The sequence below is a fragment of the Myripristis murdjan genome, chromosome 14, assembly GCF_902150065.1.
Source record: "Myripristis murdjan chromosome 14, fMyrMur1.1, whole genome shotgun sequence".
NCBI classification, from domain to species: Eukaryota; Metazoa; Chordata; class Actinopteri; order Holocentriformes; family Holocentridae; genus Myripristis; species Myripristis murdjan.
In genome coordinates, this window is record NC_043993.1 from 22,103,257 (window position 1) to 22,126,385 (window position 23,129).

The 23,129-nt window shown below is 43.2% G+C and overlaps 1 protein-coding gene across 5 annotated transcripts; it reads right to left on the reverse strand.

Moving 5' to 3' along the window:
- Window positions 1-1,106: 1,106 nt before the first annotated feature.
- Window positions 1,107-22,271, reverse strand: taf1 (TAF1 RNA polymerase II, TATA box binding protein (TBP)-associated factor). 5 transcript variants are annotated; one of them, XM_030069412.1, is made up of 41 exons: window positions 21,951-22,271; window positions 19,029-19,143; window positions 18,115-18,238; window positions 17,913-18,029; window positions 17,681-17,803; window positions 16,421-16,662; window positions 16,084-16,299; window positions 15,748-15,990; window positions 15,457-15,655; window positions 15,149-15,256; window positions 14,857-15,024; window positions 14,482-14,609; window positions 13,417-13,524; window positions 13,115-13,288; window positions 12,830-13,003; window positions 12,567-12,671; window positions 12,259-12,459; window positions 11,999-12,140; window positions 11,405-11,535; window positions 11,235-11,315; window positions 10,979-11,128; window positions 10,747-10,866; window positions 9,831-10,006; window positions 9,508-9,740; window positions 9,195-9,402; window positions 8,711-8,876; window positions 8,274-8,485; window positions 7,801-7,909; window positions 7,597-7,695; window positions 7,317-7,494; window positions 7,118-7,185; window positions 6,802-6,924; window positions 6,598-6,690; window positions 6,103-6,187; window positions 5,892-5,959; window positions 4,750-4,866; window positions 3,702-3,809; window positions 3,303-3,398; window positions 2,868-3,096; window positions 2,272-2,443; window positions 1,107-1,995 (listed from the first exon to the last, which is right to left on the reverse strand). In XM_030069412.1, exons 2-41 carry the CDS (start codon window positions 19,140-19,142, stop codon window positions 1,770-1,772), a joined length of 5,934 nt encoding a protein of 1,977 aa, XP_029925272.1. In that variant the 5' UTR covers window position 19,143; window positions 21,951-22,271; the 3' UTR covers window positions 1,107-1,769. The 5 variants fall into 5 exon arrangements, with proteins under 5 accessions (XP_029925272.1, XP_029925269.1, XP_029925271.1 ...); XM_030069409.1 differs by lacking the exon at window positions 3,702-3,809 and having other exon boundaries at window positions 8,705-8,876; window positions 17,684-17,803; XM_030069411.1 differs by lacking the exon at window positions 3,702-3,809.
- Window positions 22,272-23,129: the final 858 nt, after the last annotated feature.

The window sequence follows — 23,129 nt, forward strand, 5'->3', positions numbered from 1 at the left end:
ACCTGATGTCACCCCTACAGCAAACACTCAAACGCCCTCCTGCTTCCACTCAGGGTGATGCTCTGAATTAATGTGTTGTAATTTTAATATTGTGTGCTCAGGAAGTGCAGCGTATCCTGCTGCTCATGCTGTCACAGCAGTCGGGGTGACTTGACTGGTTTTATGTATAGTGGAGGGAAAAAACCTAGAAACTCTTGAGAAAAAAATAAAAATAAAAATGAGCTAAAACAAAATCTCTAAATGGCTCCAACTAAATAAATTGTTACTGATTCCAAAAAACTGTAAATGAATGAATTAATCAACAGCAAAACAACTGGAGGGAATAGTTTCATCAACCTGGTGACTTTGAGGCACTGATGATGAAAAAACATTTACACAGGATTGTTTGTGAAATGCTGGTGATCAGCAGTTCAGCTGATTGAACATTTTATTATACTTGATTGAGTGCATTTTGTATACTGTAGAATAGCTTCAACTTTAACCACCGATCTATTATATACTTCATTATGGATCAGTGACTAGTTGTTCAGTGCTACACTAGCCTTTTGGACTCAGAATTCAGCACCATTCATTTTTTTCCCCATCTCCTTTAAAATTTCATGAAGAAATAGTGTCTTAATTTCTCACTTTACTCTATGGGTCTTTCATTTGCCCTTTTTTATACTATTAATTGCATGTTTTCTGTTTCATTTTATCACCTTGTATCCATGTGTAATTTAAACTAAACGTGTCCCTTTTCATGGCAGCAAACCTGTTGGGGCAGGCCTCCCTCACCTTGTCTCAGATGCTCAGCCTCACCAGACTACATACAAAACATTAAAACAAAGATCCTGTGATAAAGAGGTTTACTCACTGCAACACTTTTTCTGTCCGAGCGGTGGTATGCAGGTGTCACGTGCATGAAGCTGAAATCCCATGCTTCCCATCACAGCATCACCAATTTCTGCAATATTTCATGGAGGAGGAGGATCGTGTTGTGTACCCAACATGTATACGCAGCACACCAAAGGCTTCTTACAGTCAGTGTTTTTCTTCAGCATCAATCCTCCTTACGTGTGTCTCTGTGTGTCAGCAACAAAGGGTTTCACTAAGAAGCTGAAATTGCCTCAGTCTACAAAATGGTACAGATTCAAATTTATTGTGTCTTTTTATATTTCAAGCTTAGAAAAAACAAATTAAAAGCCATGTGGGTCACAAAGCCTCATATAATACAAGAACACAAGAGCATAACCTCAGATTATATATTACGCTCATTTCAGACACATCTTAAGCAAGTTGCCCAGCTGTATTTACACTTGAATGGGACATAATAAACAGTTGCAGGATTACAGCGTCAGAAGCAGCTCAACTTCACATTTGAGATAATCAACTTAATTTGCTGTCGCCTTGCCATGTGAGCAACACTGAAAATAAACTTAAAATTTTTGTTTTTAAAATGGCAATTGAAACGATGCAGAACCCCTGAACAAACACTTTTTTTCAACGTACATCATGGTGAACAGTGTTATTTTAACTAAAACATTGTATGTCCTGTTGTATATTACACCATGTTTACTATGTAGGTACCACAGACCTAAAAGCACCGCAGACGTCATCATGGTGACAGTAAAACAAAATTTTTCAAAATGCTTCAACAAGCATGACCTTAAGAAACAAAGCTCAGACGGTAGACAATTAAAGTCCCACTGCATCGATTTCTGACAGTGGAATTAAAAAAAAAACGTATTCACGATGACCTTCAAGAAAACTGTACAAAAATTTAAATTTCCCTAATTGTCCGAGTCCATGTCGCTGTCTCCTCCGATGGATCTGAACTCTTCGCTCTCCTCGTCTTCGCTGAGCTGGACCTGAGAGAGGACGGCTGGGCCTCGCCTTCTGGCTTCCTCCTCGTCATCCTCCTCCTCCTCTTCCTCACTGATGCCGTACTCCTCCCCGTTTCCCATGCTGCCAGGCTGCATCTGACTCTGGCTCTCTGTCTCCTCGTAGCTGCCGTAACTGAGACAGAGAGGACATGAGATGAAGATAAAAACATTTTAAGTTTGACTCCAACATTTGAGGGAATAAAATCACATCAAGTCTAATGAGCTACCAGCAAACATTTTGTTAGAGTTTATGGGAAAAAACACAAATGTTTGCCTTCTCCAAATTTCAATTTATTTCAGAACTGTCATTCAAAACTACCAGGTATATTAAGGTGTTTGCTTGTAAAATGTTGACATTTCAGAGTGTATTTTTCCAGCTACAGATTCACTGCCTCATGGTTTGTTGTACCTGACATTACTGTCCTCCATGTGCGGCTCGTCAGGTCCGTCCCCTTCATATGACATCATGCTCTCGTCCTGCTCCATGCCCATGCGGGCTGTCTCTTGAGCTCTGCGTGGAGGCGCGGGCCGCACGTCCACCTCTCTGTCTGAGTCGCTGCCGCTCTCCGACAGGTGAATGGCTGGAGGGAGACACAGTGCAGCGTCAGGCTTCCACGTAACATGAGCCAGACACTAAAGACATGTGCAGAGTTTTTTTTTTTTCACCTCCATGTGGTGTTTAGTATAATATACATAATACAGGTGTTTGATAAGGTGGACAGACAGTAATGTGTAGATCTGAATGGGACAGCCTCATACATATTGTCTGTTATCTTACTAATATGGTATATGGTGTATGGTCCATAAATCTGTGTGCCTGTAAAACCCTTTGAGACAGTAATGAAACACTATAAATATACCTGAATCCACACTTGCTATATTCTTGCTAATTTTTGACTTCTCAGTTTGTATTTTTGTTTTCTTTACTGTATCTGAGTCTATAATCCACAGATATCATCACAGTTTCATTTATTTCCAAGCCTCCAGCACTTGTTCTGGACTTACAGGAGAATGGGTTGTCGCCCTCCTCTTCGCTGGCGTCGTCCTCTCCGTCGGACATGAGCAGGTCCTGGTATAGCACGCTGGCCTGGGCCGGGCGGCTGGACCCTTCGTCCTCACCTTCCTCCTCCTCCTCTTCCTCCTCTTCCTCCTGGCCGTGCAGGCGTCTGCGGGGCGGAAGCAGAATCTCCTCTTCATCCTCGTCGTCATCCAGATCTCCGTCCCCGTCCTCGGCCTGGAGAAACAGGACAGTCAAACAAAAGCCTCCAACTGTTCTAGATGACGAGCAGCTTTGTAAGACAAATACTTTGGGAAAGGTGCCCTGATCTTGGAAAGACGGCAAATGTGGAAAGCTATTTCGGTGCATGTTTGTGTATATGCTTAAACCAACAGCAGCCTCATCTGAGCTATAGGAGTTTTCTTTCCAAATGCCTTTCTTACAGGAGCTGGAGTCTTGGGTTTTCCATCATCTTCCTCCTCGAAGCCTTCGATATCCACGTCAGACTCTTCTTCCCCAAGTCTTCTGCCGTGACGACCCTGCAGAACAGAAATACGACAAAGTCTGACGATGCTCTTCCCTGAGGACAGAGGCCAAGCACCACACACATTTTACATCTGTACTGTCCTCATGTGATCGTCAACCATGGGTGTGTGAGTGGGCACAACAAAAGCAAAGTAATCCTCTGTAATCTCATCATCAAGCTGCATGCTGTGATGGAATGGGATAAGGATAAAGGAGAGAGAAGTGGAGTTACGGGAGGGCAGAGGAAGAAAAGTTGTTTAAGGACAGGTGGCAGATGGTTGAAAGCTTTATTTCTTTCTCTCAGGCTCACTCCATACCTGCCCCCCTCTCTTCTCTGGAGCAACCACTAGAGGTCCCTCAGAGAAAAGGCTGCCGGTCTCTCTGGACAGACTTCCTGAAGCCCCACTGTCAAATAGATCAGCAGGCTGGCCAAAGCGGGCACACACAAACACACACACACACACACATAGAACGGAGAAGAGACAGGACAAGACAACAGGAGTGAAGGAGAAAAATCACAGGTTGGGAAAGTGGAGAGACTACAGTCAAGAAACTAAACTAGAGAGATGACAGTAAAGAAAAGTGAGTTTCGACAGGAGAGCTACTACAGCAGGAGGAGTGAAGAGGTATTTACAGGCGAGAGGGGCACTACAAGGCGTGGCGAAGAGACTGCAGCACTGAAAGAGGGTACACTGTGGATGTTTGGGACTACAGCCTCCAAATGTAACCTGTGAGAGCACTGGGAGTATAAAATCTACAGCCTTTCTGGTTTGTTGTTAACTAATGCCACTTTTCCATTACATACTCAACTCAGCTCTACTTGCATTTTTTTGGTTTTCCATCAGGCAAAAGTTTGAGATGGTATCTGGTGCTGGATACTATTTCTGGAACCACCTCCATTGAGGTTTCAAGCGAGCTGAACAGATACTAACACTGTTTTGAAATGCTGCAGACCACTGACTGGTCAGAGAAACTGAACAGCGAAACCCTGCCCATCGCTGCCTACAACCAGGAAATACAAAAAACAAAACTCATGAAGGTTGTGTCATTGTTGATAATCTATCGATGAAAAAAGAAAAAAAAAAAAAAAAGAAAAAATCTCTTAGTTACACTAAATTCCATTTTGAGTTGGTCTTGTGGAAAAAAACAAACAAACCCAACAACACTTGTGTGGCGCTCTGTTAGAGAAGGGAGGGAAAACTAGTCCACTTGCCCACAATCAACCAACAGGGCAAACGAAATCCAGAAAAGTAACTGGTACCAAAAGTGGGTTGAGCCGAGACAAGTAGAGCAGATACTATGTGATGGAAAAGCGCCCGGGAAGCTGTCATGTCCCCATGCGCCTCGTCCTGGTGGTGCTGCTACCTGTGGTGTGTACGGCCCTGGAGTCATCGGGTCCAGGCTCTCCAAGTCGGCTGCGTCCAGGGCTGCCTCTTTAGCGGTGGAGATGTCCTTCTCCAGCTGCGTCAGGTGCTCATCATACTAGAAGAACAGGAACAGGCAGAAATTACAACGCTGTGATGACTGATGACATTTTTCTTCCCACAAGCCCAGCAGCGTTGTTAATTTGGCTGTCAATGTGGGGCAAATGTGTCTTTGGTATTCAAAAGAATTTTTTTTTTTTAAAACCAGGGGACTGACATCTCAATGTGTGTTAAATCCTAACAAAACTCTCAAATCTCAAAGATGACTGCATGAATTTGGCACATCCTCCACCTACCACAAGATTACAAATTTAGAAAGCTACAATATTAAGAATGTTTGTGAAATAGCCTCTGGGTAACTTTTTATCATGTCAGTATTTATGCACAGAGATAGATCTGCATGTAAATCATACATGATGTCCAGTGATGCACGCATGAAGAGACTCACTCAGCACTTGGCACTGATTATGAAAATTTATGAAAATCGATAGCTGTGGTCTTCAGTCCTGATTGGCTGCTGAGTAACATTCAACGTCATTGTAAAACACTCAATAAATGCACACCTGTGACTGAATAAGTTCAATTAAATATCATGGCGCTGACGAGTGTGGATCAATATGCTTAAAAAAAAAAAAAAGATTATTTTGACAGGTATTGTGATTGCAAAATGAATCATGATTTTAGTGCAAATTATGATTATCATAATTTTCATTTTCACTGACAAAAATCTTAATATGTATTGTATAAATTAAATTAATTATTAATGATATTTTGTCACACATTTTACCTTAATACATACTGTGATTTGGATATTGTTCTTTGCCATACTGCAATTTCAATAATATTTCAATTAACTGTTCAGCCTTGGTAATGACTGAAAACCACCACACCAATACCAGTAGTAAACAATGCCGCTTGAGGGAAAAACAATGTTTATTTATGGTATTATTAGTGCTAGTATTTCCTAAAAAAAAGCTATGGTAGTCATGGTTCAGCCTCTTATGACTTTGCTCAAGTATTCAGTCATGAACACAGTGTTTCCAGGTGACACAGCAAAGTGCAAACTCAGTATGAACAACCTACCTCTGACAAGGTCTGCTTACACACGTTGACAATCTCCAGGGCGGTCTTAGTGTAAGGGCTGTCTGGGCCTGTGAAACACACAAAGAATAATTACACATTAGAAAGCATTTTATGAAGCTGCATCACTGTGCTTTAATGTTGCAACACAGTATTTTAACATGTTCTGCAGGGGTGAAGGGGACACACTGATCCTGAATGCGTTCCCACTGACCGTTGTACTTGATGCTGTTGTTGTGGATGAGAATGACATCGGACAGGAAGGCTTCTCGGTTCTGGTACTTATGTTTGGAGATGTTCTGGTGAACCACAGCAGACAAAGAGAAAAAAAGGGGGTTTAAGAGATTATATTCAATTGCTACGCATTGCTGCTGATAAAAAATATATATATATTGGATGAGTGTACACAGACAGGTGACAAATGAAAGGAAAGTGAAACAGTGTCTGTGTAAGGTGTTGGGAAACCACAAGCAGAGCAGCGTCAGTGCTCCTCAGTATGGATTCTTCAAATCTCTGGAGGATGGAGCTTCATTCGTCTAAACGATAATGTCTCATTTGTTGTTTTGACAATGGGGGTGGAGACTTGGAGAATCTATACCCATTAAAGCTGTCCTGGTGGCTCACGGTGCCTCAACACCTTGCTAAGACACTTTGTTTGGCTTTCCTTCAATTTGTCACCCAAAAGCGTGACGCCTTGTACATCTCGCACCTTGCGGATGTTCTCCAGATCCATGGGGCTGACGATCACCTTGTAGTAATCTGGCACAAACTTCTTGTTAACAGGATGGTGGAATGGCCACGACTAGAGAGGAGGGAGGGGGAGAGGGGTGAGAGGAAGATCATCTACACTTACAACACACACCAACTTTCCAATGTCATGAGGGAGCTCAAACGGTGCAGAGAGGTGACTCACATCAGGAACCGCCATCATTTTCTGTGTCACAATGTTATCCAGGATGAAGGAGAAGGCCACCTGATCGTCATCATCCAGCAACGGATTGATGGCTTTCTCCAGCCTCACCAGCCTGTCTTCCTTCTGCACAAACACACATATACACACACACACACACACACACACACACACAGAAACACATACAGAAACACAAACACAAACACACAAACACACAGCAGGTAAAACATGATCATGAGTGACATACTGAGAGGGCTGAAAATTAAATAAGACAATAACATAGAGCTTTGTTGATGTTTTTGTTGTTGTATATGCTCACCTCTTTCAGTTTGGTATCGCACAGGTCCAGCATTGACTGCGCCACCTGGGTGATTGGATGCTTTGCCCCTGGAGGTACAAAAAAAAAAAAAAAGTTTAACATGCTGGTGCTGGTTTCTAAATCTCAACACGAATTGCCTCCAGCATCAAACAGCTTTAATTAGCCCTAAAATATGATTGGATTTTGTTTATAGCTTTACCATTGTATGTGGCGCTGTTTTTGACAATAAGCTCCACGTTTTCACGGAATTCCTCCCGAGATGGGTACATCCGCTTGCGTACATTCTCCCTCAGTGTTTGCAAGTCCATTGGCCGGGTGATGATTTTGTAGTAGTCCTTCACCACTTTGGCATTGACTGGTGTGTGGAATGGATAGGTCTACATGGAAGAGGCAGAGAGAGCATGTAGTAGCCCAGAAGAACAGTCAAGGCGTCTAGGAGGACGTAAAATGTTGTGAATATTGTGTGACGTGGAGCTTACGTTGGGGTGATCCCGCATGTCATTAATAATGCTCTCAAGGACAGACGACAAGGTCACCATGGGGTCAGTGCGTCTGCGATGGATGGACTTGTGTGGCCTCTGTAAATAACCGAGAGGAAAAACGAAAAAATATTACAAATGACTGACTGAAAGGATTCTTATTTGAAGTGTTAGAAGATGCTGTAAAAACATAAAATCGCTCACATTGAGGTAGTCGCAGTGCACAGCGCTGCCTACGCGCCTCTTCTTCTTTGGTGGGACCTGCTGTTTGGGGAACTTGAGGACTAAGGACTTCCTGCGGACCTCATCAGCACTGGAGGAGGAAACAACACCGATGAGTGCTACAGCAAGGGTTCCCAAACATTTTCATTTCAAGGTCAACCAAACAAATAGACACTGGGCCACTCGCTGTCACTGAATAAGATTTTGTCTGCGGGACTCTTGTGTTTTTGTTATTTGGTACATTAGTGTTTGTACTGCAGCTGCGGAGATAACACTTGGGCGTGACAAACCTCTGATTCATCCAGTTCTAATCTATAATAAACTGTCCACTTCAGTACATCAGATATGATTTTGCATCTTATAAATGCACAATTTTGCCACAATTACACATGAGTAAAATAGCTGACATAATGCCTGCCTGTGCCAAGAGAGAAGGAAATGGGGCCATGCTCTACCTTTCAATGAGCTGCTTGCCCAAGACGATCTTGGTTCCCTCCACCTTGATCAGCTCCTCGTTGTCGTTGTGGATGACCGTCTTCTCCAGCTCCTCCTCCTGCTCTTCTGTCATGGCGACAGGGTTGGAGGGCGGCGCGTTGGTCTGATAGTACAGCGGGCAGAACTTGTTGGTCCTCATGTGTCCGATGGCTCCACAAGCTCCACACTTTAGCTAGGGAAGAGAGGCAAACATTAAGGAACAGAACAAATGCTTTTTTCATGCAAATGTGATAATATTTTTGAAAGAATGAAAGATGAGATAAACTGCCATGCTATTCAGTGATTTAAAAAACAAACAAACATGCAAACTGGCCTTAGCTGCATTTATGTGATAGGACTGAGAAAGAAAAGACAGTAAAAGGATAGTTAAGTACTGAATCAGCAAGCTTACTTTTACCTTGAGGTCTGGTCGCTCCTTAACCTTCTTGGCCTTCTTCTCCGGCGGGCCCTTGAACTTGTCCTTCTCCTGGTTACGTTTCAACCTCCTCAGCTGCTCCTGAATCCGCCGGCGTTCCTTCCTCATCTCCTCTCTGTGCTGCTCATCGAAGAGGGCAAACTTTCGTCTGCGCCCACAAAGATTAAAAACAATGCATGGCTCATTTGTGGCAGTGAAACAGACTCAATTAAGTAGCAGTTCATATAGAAGCGATCTGAGCTCTGTGGCTTCCTGATCAGCTGCCATCATCTGTTCTACGAAGAATACAGCATCATTAGGCTAGCTTGTTGTTTAAAGCAGCAGTAAGTATTTTTCTGCACCTGAGCATACAGTAGTGAGCTGTTGCAAACTTAAGTGACTGCGATGATAAAAAAACAACAGTGGGTCATCTTCCTGGGTGCACCTGCAGAGATGACAACAGCTCACAATTTGAAAAGAGACTCACATGAACTCGTCGTCCTTGGTGGTTCGGATCCTGGTGTAGGCGTCGATGACGGCGGCCTTGCGCACCGTCTCACAGCGGACGTACTCCTTGCCATCCTCATCCCTGAAGGTGCGATAGATCTTAAGTCGCCGCCCAGTAGCTGATGAGTTCAGGCTGGTGACGGAGGACGCGTCGTCATCCTTGTGGGAGCTGGTGGACATGGAGCTTGCTGCAGGGCAGAGATGGTCAAGGTTACAATCACTCACACACATGCAGGTGCTATCCCCCCATCACACAAACACACATGCACTCACACACAACAACTGAAACTCACACAGGCCCTTGCGCCGCTCCTTGCGTCCCTTGTTGTCGCGGTCACTCTCCTCGCCCATAAGCATCCTCTGCAGCTCCTTCCTCTCCTGCTCCTCCCTCTCTCGGGAGAGCTGGGAGCTTGTCTTCTTGTTCTGCAGCATGTTCTCAATGTTCTTCCCCATCTCCTCAAAGTCGCTGTCCTCTGCTGAGCTGCTGTCTGTGTCGGTGGAAAGCACCTCCGTTGACTCCAAAACTCTGGGGTTGCAAAAAAAAGGAAAGGTGTGTGTGAAACAGAAGCCTGCTGTCGATGTGGAGTAAAATATGATTGGTCGGAGCTGCTCTCACTTGTTCTGCAGGTCAAAGATCCTCTGGCACTCTTCCTTGTAGCGCTCCTGGTGTTCAGCGACAGAGAAACGGGAACCTCTGGCGAACTTGCTCATGGGTCCCTCGCCTGAACGTGCCTGCTCTGTGGACATGGTCCTCACCACATCGATCACCTCCCAACGGGACAGCTTCTTGATCTGATGCACACAGACACACAGACACACACACACACACTTAAGAGACTGAAACAAAGGGTGAGCAAAAAACTCACTTTAAACCTAAACTCAAATGACCAATTTATTAGCTTTTCCATTGAAAACAAATAGAAGACAATAAGGGTAAACAAAGTCATTTTCTGGGAATATGAGTAAATGTTCCAAACATAATTACATCTGAGCAAATCTGCTAAGTTCCATATACATGCCTACAAGATAGTAGTTATATAAGTAGAATTAATGGGCCAATATATCAACAGCCTATCACTAGTGGCCAATATTAGCTTTAAAAAGCAAAATCAGCATTGATCTTATTTTCACTACCGATATTTGGCTGAAGATCTGGCATTTTTTGACCATTTTATTGGGAGTGTGTCATTAATACAACTGTCAAATTAGCGATGGAACAAAACTAACATGGTCTTCTGTTGACAAAACAATTAGTTAGAAAGATTGTACTGTCTGTAAAGTTGAATCTGATTTTCATTTGCATTTGTATTCCAATTCTCCCAGAAATACTTAATATCGGTACAGTATTAGAATCAGCCGTTATGGGATAGGAAAATATTAGACATTGGCATCACCCTCAAAAAAACATAATGTTCCATCCCATTTAAATTGACATGAAAGTAACTACAGGGACCAAATCTGCAGAGACCCTCTGGTTTCCGGATGTTCTTTCAATCAACCTCACACCGGGCGAAGTGTGCCAGTGATCTTACCTCCTCCTCTGGAACACCAAACTTGCGCAGCAGCTGCTTGGCATTCTTAAGTGAGAGTCTCCTCAGGTCAGCATCTGTTCCCGTCACAGTTTTCTTAGCTGGCTGTGGCTCCCTGTCATCCTGAAAAATCACACCGCAAAGAAAACACTCATCAACTCCTCAACTGAGCCTCTGAAGGCGGAATATTTGTGGAAAAACTGATGGCAGAGGGTTTCACTGCAGACAGACAGACCTTCTGCTGGGTGGGCTTGTTGGGAACTTTGACGTAAGAGAAACCCTCTCCACAGCCTGTGGGATCAGCCACCCCCGTGACCTCCAGCAGACATTTCCCCTTCATGGCAGCAATGAAGGCTCTTGTTGTGTTCCACGGGGCTGTCCTGACCTGGAAGGAGCGAGACAGGATCAGTGCTGTGTCCAGAAAAATGCTCAGCTTTTACCCAAAGTCAGGAGAGCTTGAAAACTATGGAGGTAAGCATGTAGACCCATACCTCATCATCAATCTTCATCTGAAAGTCTTCTTCATTCTCTTCCTCTGGAGCAAAGAAGGATTTCTCGCCATAACCAGCATCCTGCCGAGAGGAGGTAAGTTATAAGTCCAGCAGCGGACACATGATTCACCATCAGCAAATTCAGTTTATACAGCGATAAGGTGTTTCACCTTGAGTCTCTGCTCAGCCACCAGCATGCTGTAGTAGGCGCAGCACTGCTCTGGAGACACCATAGCTCTGATCTCCTCTTCTGTCGGCAATCTGAAGTCAGGCTTCAGCACCCACCAGTTTGAGTCCATTCCTGGGGGGAGAATAAGACACTTTTGGGCATTTTTCTCTTACATGTGGTCATACCACATGATTTACAACCAAAATCTTGTCTAATCAGAGTTTCCATTTTGGTTCTGCCATAAAGAGACGACGGTTCGATGCATTGAAAAGGTATTATGGCATTATTACCTGAACATCTGTACACCTCTATGCTCAACACTGTCCTTAGACTACCCCTTACCTTTACTGTGAAATCCGAAGTAGCCATAAAATGTTCTTTCCCTGGCCAGACACTTGTCTGTCAACGTAAGGCACACACACTCACACAGCCTACATCAACACAGCGTTGCATTTCTGACGACAGGTAACTGGGTTAGGTTATCCAAGTCATTGTCAGTGAACAGTCTGCTAATGCTGAACATCCAGTTGGACCGTGAAAACAGGTGTCAGTGGGTGCAGCGGCATTAAACATGTGAGTGAATAACATTGTGTACCCGTGCGTTTGAAGTCAGCGCAAAGTTTCAGGCGTTTACGGATGCTGCTCTCAGAGTGCGAGGGAAATGCTTTCTTTATGTCCTCCATGCGGATTCTTCGAGGCCGATCTTTGCTCTTCCAAAACAGGCGGTAAATGAACACCTACAAAATACAGACATGACAAATGTGTATATAGCTGCAGGCAGAAATTACTCACAGTTTCTGTATTTGAAATAGCAGAATCTTATGTTCCTGAGCGAGGTTGGGTACATAAACAAACCTGAAGGAAGTCTCTGATGTGGGTGTTGGCTCGTTTGGAGTTCGGTCCTGGAACCTCAAACAAGGGACACTCCTGACCAACCACAAAAATGTCTACGATCTCTCTGATGAAGTAGCCCTGCCGCGTTCGCAGGACCAGGAAGTCTGTCTCTGGCATCTTGTGCAGATAGATCGGAGCACGGAAAAGGTTGTTCTCGAATGCCTAAAAGAAAAAACAGTCAGCGTGAAACAATTTGCCATTACAAGGGATCAGGGATGTTTCAAATACAAACAGATGAGTTCACTCAGTCTTTGGCTGTGAGGACCGACCTGCAGCAGCTGTCCAGGGTGCAGAGAACCCAGGAAAGGAGACGTGTGGCAGTACACAGTTTCTCCATATTTACAATCTGGTGCTCCAGGGTCCTTCCCGGGTTTCTGAGGAAAGACACCAATGCCAAACACAATGAATTTTAAAAATGATATCTAATATATGAGTTACGAGAAAAAAAAACCCTAACCCTAACCAAGATTTAAGACTTCTTTCCACCACTGGGGAAATCCCTGCAAGAGTGGAAGCTGAGGTCTGGACCCACCCTTTTGTAGTAGTTCTTGATTTTGGTGGCCATGCCGACTTGCATGATGAGAGGCGGGTATTCTTCGCTGTACTCTGCCAGGATCAGATCCCCGTCTTTGCCCGTCAGGTCCTGGGCTGTTCGCATGAAGAACATGTCTCCTCCACCTGAGGCCTGCCGCTCCTGCTCTCGCATCTATGACAAAATGTTAACATATGCACTGATTATACCACCATATTTAATAATATAAACGCAAGATAACTACATAAATTCATAGAGCGCTGCTTGTTTGGAAAAGGGCTGCACCTTGGCCTTCTTCTTGATATGTTTGAGCAGTGGCTGGGAAGGGTGTGGTCCTGGTTGAGCCAACGCTCCAAATGAATACTTCTTCAGAGAGGGACGGTGGAACTGGCGCAGCTTCATGGGTCCCATGTGGGTGGGGAAGAAGGGCTGTCTAAGCTCCACTGCTGGGATGGAGTGCTGGTGAAGAAGCAAAAGATGTTTAATGACTCATTCAAGCAGAAAACTATCACATTTTGACCGGTTTTAAATGGCTGGTTCACAACCTATGGCTTACGACAAGTGACTGCCATGAGTACAGCACTCACCTGAATGATGTTACCACCAAACGTTCCCCTCAGGCCCTGCTGTTTGGGGTAGTAGAATTCATCATTGGACAGGTTCCAGGGGTCCTTCACCTCTGGCTGCGACATGTTCTGCATTGAGAGAAAGCATAGTCAACATTGTTAATTAAATAAGCCGCTGTAAATGAACCAAGTTTCCCATTCTGAGTCAAAAATAAAATTACTTAACATTCCCATACATAAGATTTTTAAATTCCCCGATGTACATAAACAGAGCTTGTTTTTTCCCTTAACCAAAATATTAAACACAATTCAGAGGTCTTATCAAAGCTTAGAGAAGTAAACACAACTTGAGCACAACAGAAAATAAATGTTTTGTCAACAACTAGATATTCCAAGGCAGTAGTTAAATATCTTAAAGACGGTCATCCCTTTTTTGAAAAGAGCACCACAAGGTTTTTCACACCCAGTGCCTACATGCTTCCTTTTTCTTCTTCCCAAGGTACTGTTATTTATTTATTTACTTATTTTTAAATTGAGGATGATAAAGTTCCATATTGCCACTTGTGTCAGGATTTTTTTTTTTTCCCTTACTGGAACAGACCTTAAAAAATTCCATGACCTGTGGGAAACCTGTGAACATGCAGTGATGACTTATATGAAACTTCATTGCTGTTCTCCATGCCACTTTTGAGACGCACTTTTTTGGTAACCGTTTTCATGTCCCAATGAAAATTTGTCAAACTATCCTCGTTGATGTTTGGTGCAGAATTTATTTCAATCCATACAACATACTTCCCTCCGGTCACTGCTCACAAGCATTGGTGTTAAACAAGATCCCTGGAGCCTGAAGTACAAGAATCCCATCAATTTTATTTTCAGTTCCCCTAGATTATATAGCCTTTGTTTTTTAACTACAGCCTTATTACACCTTTTGATATTTGCCTTTCATATGAGCAGTGCGTTCATCATCCTCACACCATCTGTCTCCATCTGTGGCAGTGACAGTATATTTCCAGGCTCCAAACGCCATCAGAGATGCAGATCCCTGTCATCTGCCAAGCCATGGATTCCAGCGGCATGACGTACCTGCTGAGGCTCGTCTTTTATCACCCCAGTCTTCCCCAGCAGGATGCGGCTCTTCTTCATCGCCGACTCCTTCTTGTTCTCTTTTGAAGGGGAGTGGGACGTTCTCTCCTCCTTCTCATCAGGAATTTCTAAAAGACAACATCATTCAGAGAGTGGTGTCAGAGTAGTTTTAAGGTCAGCTGGGTGACACACATCATTACAGCATTCTGAGTAAGGGTGTGTCCCGCTACTGCTGTGAGGGGCTCTTACTGTACATTTGCCTTTCACATGATAAGGATGTGCTCATCCACACACTATTTGTCTCACTGTTCTGACAACTAGCCCAGCCCAAGTATAAACATGCATGTAAGATGTCAGTCGTGAATCTGAATATACCGAGAATGATGTTCTCGTCATTGGGGTCCAGAGTAAGAACAGGCGGAATAAGTAAGTGGTCCATCGACTGGTCGTCCCAGATAATGTTGTCCTCCCATCGTCCGTACACCAGCTCCTCATTGTCAATGGGAAAGATGGAGAACCAGGGACAGTCTTCTTCATGAGAAGCTGTGGAGGAACAAACCAAGCGAACACAGTGACAGACAAGTCAGGTTTAGATAGAAAGGGTTGGGGGTTGCAATAATTCACACTGCAACCTACAAAAGGAGATAAATAAAACACATTGCAGTACCTTGATGGTCATGGCTGTTTTTATCCCGCTTGGAGCCAGAGATTGATGAAGCTTTGGGCATGGGTGGAGGTGTGGGTGGCACCAACTGGGAATTACTTCTAGTCAGACCTGTGGAATGCAGATATTATTATTCTCCTTTCACACAAATACATCAAAAATATTACAGAGTGCTGATCCTGCGTAGGAGGCAATTCACACTCGGTCTCATACATCTGACTGTCCCGTGTCGCTACCATTTGATCAAACTTTGGTCATACAGACATCATGCACACATGTTCGGCATCATTGTCCTGTTCAGAGTCACTTACCCTGCTGTGCATTATAAGCATTGGCATTGCGCGTCATGCTTGAAGGTAGCCACCCTGCCAGGCTGGCTCGCTGAGTCTTGGTGCCCTTGTGTTTTACATCCTCCCCGTTCCAAATGATGTCGTCCTCCCACTGGAGCTGGGTGACCATCAGGAAGAGCTCGTTCTCAAGAGTCGATTTGTCCTCATTATTGTCCCCATCCTGTAACCAAATGTTTATTATACACAAGAGCAGAAACACAATCTCAGGAATCATTTCCCTTGTAGCACCTTACACGTCGACAGTCGACAAACCTCTTCAGCAGTCTCTGTTGTTACTTCGGGGTTCTCCTGCGTCTGAGGCTCCTCGGACTGCTCATCTTTCAGCTTGAAGCCGTAGTTGAAGTTGCTTCCATCCTCAGGGACCCCCAGCATGTCATACCAGAGTTGTGCTGGACCGTACCTCCACTCAGCTACCTTGGGTCGAGACTCTGTCTCTTTGTCCCCATCTCCACATGTTTGAGAGAACTTGGACTCCACCGGAGCCATCATGGTTATCTGGGCAGCAGAGAAGAGCAATGACAGCCCATGTAAAATGCCGGTATCTAGAGAATCAGTTATTAGTTCATATTATGAGCCTTGAGGATTTACCTCATCGTCAGAGAGACACTGCTCTGGGGGTGGAGGCGGTGCAAACTCATAAGTCCAACCAGACCTCTTCTCCTGGCATGGCTCTGCGGGCTCTCCTTCTGGAGGAGGCGTCCCAGGTTGAGGGTCCCGGTGCTTCCTCTTCTTCTTCCTGCGGGCGCTCCTCCAAACTGATGGCATATTCTTTCCAGGGCCGAACAGCCGTAAGAACCTGAGTACCTGGTTGGATTTTAAAAAAGGCATCAGCATATACCCCTTAGTAAAGTGTATGAACTCAAACTACCCCTTTAGGACATGTAGTGATGATACTTTCACTGTAGTCCCTTTGAGGACAACACACCTTTCCAGGCCTAAACACCGGGAAGAGCTCTGTGACGCCTGGCAGGGCTTTGGCGGCGTCTTTCTGCATGATACCAGCCAGAGGCAGGTTGAGCCTGTCTGGTGGGCCTCCAGCCCCTGAGCCCTGGCAAGGACGGTCCGTCTCCGACTCAGAGTCTGAAGAGCTGCTGAAGTCCACCTTGTCCCCCGTGGAGGACGGGGCGATGATGGAGGGCAGGATGATGCCATCACCATCTTCCCCAACTGTGAAGAAAAACATCACAACAATAGTACAGACTCTAAAATCTGGGGCTGTACCTGGCTCACAATTTCCAGAATCAACTAAGAGTTGGCCTTTAAATGCAACCAATCAACTCTCTGTTGCTGTTTTATTGTGATATTACAATTCCCAGTGACTACAAAAGGAAGAGCCTGAGGAGGAACAGAACAGACACGACTGAAGCTCTGCCCGAAACATAAAATAAACTTAAGTAAAGGCGTTTGAGTGTATGGGTTTGCTTTGTGTCCAAACAAATAATACCCAGTAACTATCAAAAAACACATGATTCTTTGACACCACCTCCTGAGTTCACTGTAGAGGCCCATGACTGATGATTCAACTTGGCAGCTTTCAGGGGGCAGCCCTACTAAAATCAGAACATTTGGCAACAAATATTTCTGTACTGCATTTTTCTCCTTGGCTGATTTTGCCCACTGATCTTTTCAAGGCCTGACCTACGAATTCTGATCCCATAAATGATTTTCGTTAGTTCAACATAATGAACAGCCTTTTATCACTTTTCAAACTTGATTTCATTACAGTTAATAATTCCTCCATATATAACAATGACTTGGTGGTCTCAGTATTGAAAAAACCTTGTAACCTTGGTTAACAACTTAAAGTAACTAAGACCATTTAAAAAATAAAGCCATGAAAAATGCATGCAGACACTGACCAGATAAACAGCCAGTTCTTCATCTCTTTAATTATAAAGCAGCTGGTTCCAGTCACTGATCATTAAATTGGTGTCTCTTTGGATTAACTGTCTGCCTGTTGGTTGGGATCAAGTTCAGTATCTGCTTATAAGACGCAGCTGGATGGCCCGGTGGTTAGAGATAATGTTCTTCAAATGGTCTGAGTTCAGGATCATGTCAACAATCATCCAACCTGCAATCTTCTACATCCCTGCCAGCTTCAGGCATGACCCTGACCCTGCTGTAAAAGGTTTCCCTGTGATGGATCAATAAGGTGTTACATCATTATCAGTCAATATGTCCTTACCACCTGCACTCTGAGGAGAGGGCTCCTCTTTCTTGCCAGATGTAGGCAGACTTGGTGGAGGTGGAGGAGGCATGAGCTTGGAATCAATATCCTCGCAGTCGGCGTCATAGTCATCCTCGTCATCTTAAAGAAAATGACTAATTTAATTATTTTAAAACACTTCTACACATAGTAAACACAGGTGAGTGATAGTAAAGTGACAGTAGAGTCCATAGAGGTGTGGGTCCTTCACCTGTTTTCCTGCTGGGCTGCAGAGAGCCCATGGCCTGACGGTACTTCTTTGTTTCATCCTCAGCAACCTCACTGATATCAGAATAGTCGACTGCATCTTCCGTGCTTTTCACCCAACCTGGACACGGTAAAAAAATGTGAATGTCATTCCATCTGTTGCTTCACTACACAGATGTAAGTTTGTCTCAAGCCTTAATGCTCACCATCTGCATCTGTAGCACCAGAGTCTCTGTTCTCTTCTTGATCGTCCTCCTCACTGGCAGTGATCTCTGTGATGAGTGAGCCCAGACCCAGAGAGCCCAAACCAGCCAGATGTTTCTTTGACTCCTGTTGCGAGAGCAGAAATGACATACAGTTGTAAAAAATATCATACCTACTAAATGGGGTGGAGAAGAATGGATCAGCACAACATTTGAGAGGGAAATCTTCCTCTCAAGTCTGAGTGTCAAAGTGTTGTTTTAGCTCCTGAAAGTGAATCGACTTTGGGCTGCCCGGCTGGCTCTCCTGGCAGAGTGTGTACTTCGTGCCAAGGCTGTGTCTTTACCACAACGACCTGGGTTTGAATCCAGCCCGAGCCGTTTGCTGCACAAAGATTCTGTGCAGTTTGTCTTATGGCTGTGGCAGTGCCTCAAAACAGGAAAGCAGTAATTACTTATCATTTTATTTTTGTAAATCGGTACCATAATAAGAGTGTAATAAGAGACAATAAGAATTAAAACAAATTTCAAGCTGCAGCTTCTTTGAGAAATACTGCACCAAAAAAGATACATAAGTTAAAAATCCATTTATCCATGTTGCCTGAAAATGACACAGGATATGGTCATGGGGATTAAGAATTGTGACCACAATATTAAGCAAAACAAACAAGATTATGATTTCTGCCATAAATGTGCAGCCCTAACACACACAAGATTGATTCACACACACTGAAACCCAGTTTCTGAGGTACCGTTGTGGCAGTGAGATGGATGTTTGCATAGGACTGAAGATGAAACTTTCATAATTTTTTACCAAGGAATACTACAATTTCATCTCAGATTAAATGCTCTGCTAAATAATGTGATTTCAATGTGACCCTTGAATTTTACTGCGGAAAAAACATCTTTAAAAAACTCACATTGTCCAGAACGCTGTCGTCCTCCAGCTGGCCATCCTCGTTGATGTTTCCGAAGAGGAAGCCGGTCAGGGAGAAAGGACGGTCTTGGTCCTCATCGCTGTCTGAGTCCGACATCCTGAAATATCACATAAGACAACATTTACATTTTAGACATTTACATGTGATCCTCTTATACGGACTGACCTGGAGAATGATCCTGTCAGAGGGATGAGTTAAGCAAAAAGCAATGAAATAAGCAGTAAGGACTAGGGATGTCACGAGAACCGATACTTCGAATCAAGTCGATGCCAACAGTCCAAAAACACGACAGTTCCTAAGTTTTCTATGGCACTGTAGTTACCAGATGTATTGGTTGAGATTTAGCCTTCAGCGGGCTGTTAACATATTCTTCCTGAAGTGACGGGGGCAGTGTACAGACGATTTATGCTTGTTCAAGTGTGCGTCAAAGGAGAGATAAACACATGTGAAAGATGGCTCCTTCAGGTGCAGCTGGAGCGGCACCGTCACCTCGCCTTATCCAAAACAAACACAGCAAGAGTCGAATATGGAAGGATTTGGCGTTCAAGGTCGATGCTCAGGAGATAATAATATATCCGCGAAACAAAATATGCAAATGGGGCCATCAAAGTTTCCCATTAAATGGTTGTGTATTTTTCTAATTATGTACAAGCCTATTTATTATTTCCATATTTTTCTCATGCCTCTGCTGGATACAGCAACTGAAATTCTGTGCAATCTAAACTTTGACTTATTGTTTCTTTTAAATACATGAACGCTTAAATACTTGATACTCGACAGATTTTAATGAAGGAGTTTATGTTGAAGTCATTTTTTTTTTTTTTTTACCGTGGTATCGAAATGGGTATTGACAATCGTGGAAATTCACTGATTATTGGTATCGACTACTGAATTTCTGGTATCGTGACAACTCTACTGAGGACAGTGACAGAGTTGTTTTCCCTCTAGGTAAAAGCACACGAGGAGGAAGATTCTGGGAACAAAGGGGAAGATCCAAAATTTTAAGGACGTAATGGTTAAAAATGCAAAGATATAGGCCTACTTGCAAAAACAACAAGCTCTTCTAGCCTTACTGGATGCATACAGACTGCACTAATTTCCAGACACACTCACAGTCCAAATATGAACAGATGCAGACTGGCGCATGTGAAATCCCAGGCTCCCTAAACTTTTCCTTGTTTCCATGATGCGGCCAAGAACTTTTATGCTACAAACAAGTAGGTTACTGTATATTTTTAGTAAAGAATATATGAATAAAGGAACTGAGGGAAAACCAACTGCTATGTAGGGCTGGGAAATATATCGGTATTATACTGACATTGTGATATAGCTAAGACTAATTATCGCCTGAGGTTTTGGATATTGTAATATTCTGATCTGGCATAAGTTGTCTCTTCCTGGTTTTAAAGGCTGCATTACTATAAAGGAGTGCAGTTTTCTGAACCTAATAGGCAGCTCTAAGTGTTCTATTATTTACTTTTACCTGCTTGGTCATCAAACCCACATTACTTATTATTGTTTATCAAAATCTCATAGTGTAAATACTGATTGAGGTATCCACTCAAACATGGTAATGTTTGATTTTGTCCATATTGCTCAGCCTTATTGCTACAGTCTGAATAGAAATCATTACCAACGAATCAGTGACAACAGCTCAAGCTCTAAGCAAAAGACGGTTTGATGAATTATTTATCAAACGGTCACAGCTGAGGTCCTGCTGTGTAAGCTGTCTGAGTTTAGCCTGCGCCCGGAGAACTTGTCACTCTGTACTTTCACACTACAGGTGCCTGCACAGCACGGGACACTGCATGTGCCCAGTCCTATCCAGCTCTGTACATGAATGCTGCCTGACTGTTCACCCCAACTTCGTCAGGAGAGCATTTAAAAAAACAAAACAAAACAAATAAACAAATAAATAAAACAGGAAGCTAGCAGACTGTTATGAACACCTTGGGGTTTCTAGTGTATGCTGCTTTGACACTGAAAGCAAACGACACTGAAGAAACCATGACATGTCATTGTAAGAGCAGTAATAGGAGTGTCATTTGGCTATGGTTTTTCAATTAGATTTCATACATTGTGGACACAAAGAATTGGTTACAGTTACAGAATGTGTTGTGTTCACCTACACTGAAAACATACCATGTAGATCAATAAAATGTATCAGGTGTGGTTACTGACCAAAGTGATAGTTATAATTTGCACTGTTGTGTAACTGCTGTGCCTTCCTGTTAACACATTCATCCTTTTGCCCTCTATTGTGGATTGGAGGATCACACATAGGTCTGTGGTGACCTAAAGTGTGTGTGGCAGGGAACCTCACACTCCTGGTCAATTGGAAAGTTACTCTTGACTCGTATTTAAGTTGTAAAAGCATGAAGGGTTACATTAACTCCTCACAACTTTGACAATTCACTTGTTTCTGCAAGGCCTGCTTGGCACGGTGACACTCGTGAGCCAGGATGTTTTGGAGTCTCATCCATCCAATAAAAATCATATTCTCAGTTTGCATCGTCACTGTAGAAGGTTGCATATGGCTTTAGTGACACAGCAAAAAGCTAAAGTTTGGTGATGGCATGGGGTTTCACTGAAGCTAACCTCGAAGTGCCTGTTGTCAGAAGTGATTTGGATTCTGTTTGGACGGTCACGCTTGGTGATTATCAGAAACCCACTATTTTCACTTATTCTGACTTTTGTACTTCTTGGACAGCTTTTAAAAGCAAAATAGTAACTATGTGCAGCCAATATTCAACTTAGGCTAACAGAACCAACCCGGGACTTTACTTAATCAAAACTACTTGGTATGTGATTTGCTTACAATGAAAGCTACTAACTGGTGAAAACTAGAGTGTATAAATTGTAGTATAGCCGTTTGACAGTAAGACAGCTGCAGCTTTAACTTACCTTGCGTGACTTTTGTTCAGATTCCGTACATTGAGGTTTTAGCCAGCTTGATATGTTAGATGATTGCTAACTAACATTAGCTAATAGCCTGCAAGCTAACATCTATCGCTAAACATCTTCTCTATGAGCCAGCGTCGGTGTCGTTATTATGTACTGTTGCATTTAAAAAGTCGCCAATAACTTGTCTTTCATACAACTTTGAAAAGCCTTGACTCGATGTAGATTTTCGTGTTTTTATTTGCTGTTTTTTGTTAGGGACAGCGGCGCTGCGCCCGCACTCACTGCTCCTAGCATCATTAGCTAGTGAGCAAACCGCCAAATACCCGGATGTTTCGTGGTGGGTTCAGGCGCTCCCATAAGTGTGGTAAATTTCACTGTTTACCTCCAAGGGGCGGAGCCAGTCAATGTATCAGCGCTCCCCCCCCCCCCCCCCCCCCCTTTTCCCCTTTCCCCTTTCCCTTTACTCACGCAAGTGTAGTCAATGTATCAGCATGAGCGTCTATTTTTTCTAATCACTTAACGTTTGAGCATATACAATACTGTGCTTGAGTAAATATGGACTAAGGAATTTTCTTCAAAGGACAGCTTTTTTTTTTTTTTAAACCAACATAGGACTCCATATAAAATTGCTGTCATTTAATCATATTTGAATACATTTCTTACCTTTTAAAACTTCAACTTACATTTTCCTCACTGTTTTTTCTCCTCACTGTTGCTCCTGCTGGTTTCTTATTTATGATTTGTCGCCAAGCCCCAATTTGTCTATTACATTCAATTATTAAATGACATTTTTACTGTAACATACATATTTGAATCTTTTGTAAGACTTTCCTCATCTGATTTTTTTTTTTTTTTTTTTTAATATGAGTCATGGCTTCCCCCAGCTCTCTTTGCATAACTTCAGAAGCTCTAGGAGAGCATGTGAGTGACCAGTGGGATTTAATTAACAGATTAATACACATTAAAAAATATTTATTGGATCTCATCAGTTATTTGTGCCTGTAGTTTCGAATGACTCATAAATAGAATCCAATACTAACAGTTTAAAATAGTGAATAATCATAAAAAAATTATACTAATGGTACAAATAGTTATAATAGTGAATAATTTAATGGTACAAATTAAATGGCTGCTCTTCTACTTGGTAGGCCAAATGGCAGTGACTTCTTTTTTATATCT

Excerpts from the sequence above, each read along its gene's own strand:
- taf1 (XM_030069412.1), bottom strand. The coding sequence starts at position 19,142 with ATGTCGGACTCAGACAGCGATGAGGACCAAGACCGTCCTTTCTCCCTG. Across the intron at positions 11,536-11,998 it reads CGCTGACTTCAAACGCACGG|GAATGGACTCAAACTGGTGG; the intron begins GTACACAATGTT and ends TTCTCCCCCCAG. Across the intron at positions 3,810-4,749 it reads CAGGGCCGTACACACCACAG|CCTGCTGATCTATTTGACAG; the intron begins GTAGCAGCACCA and ends CGCTTTGGCCAG.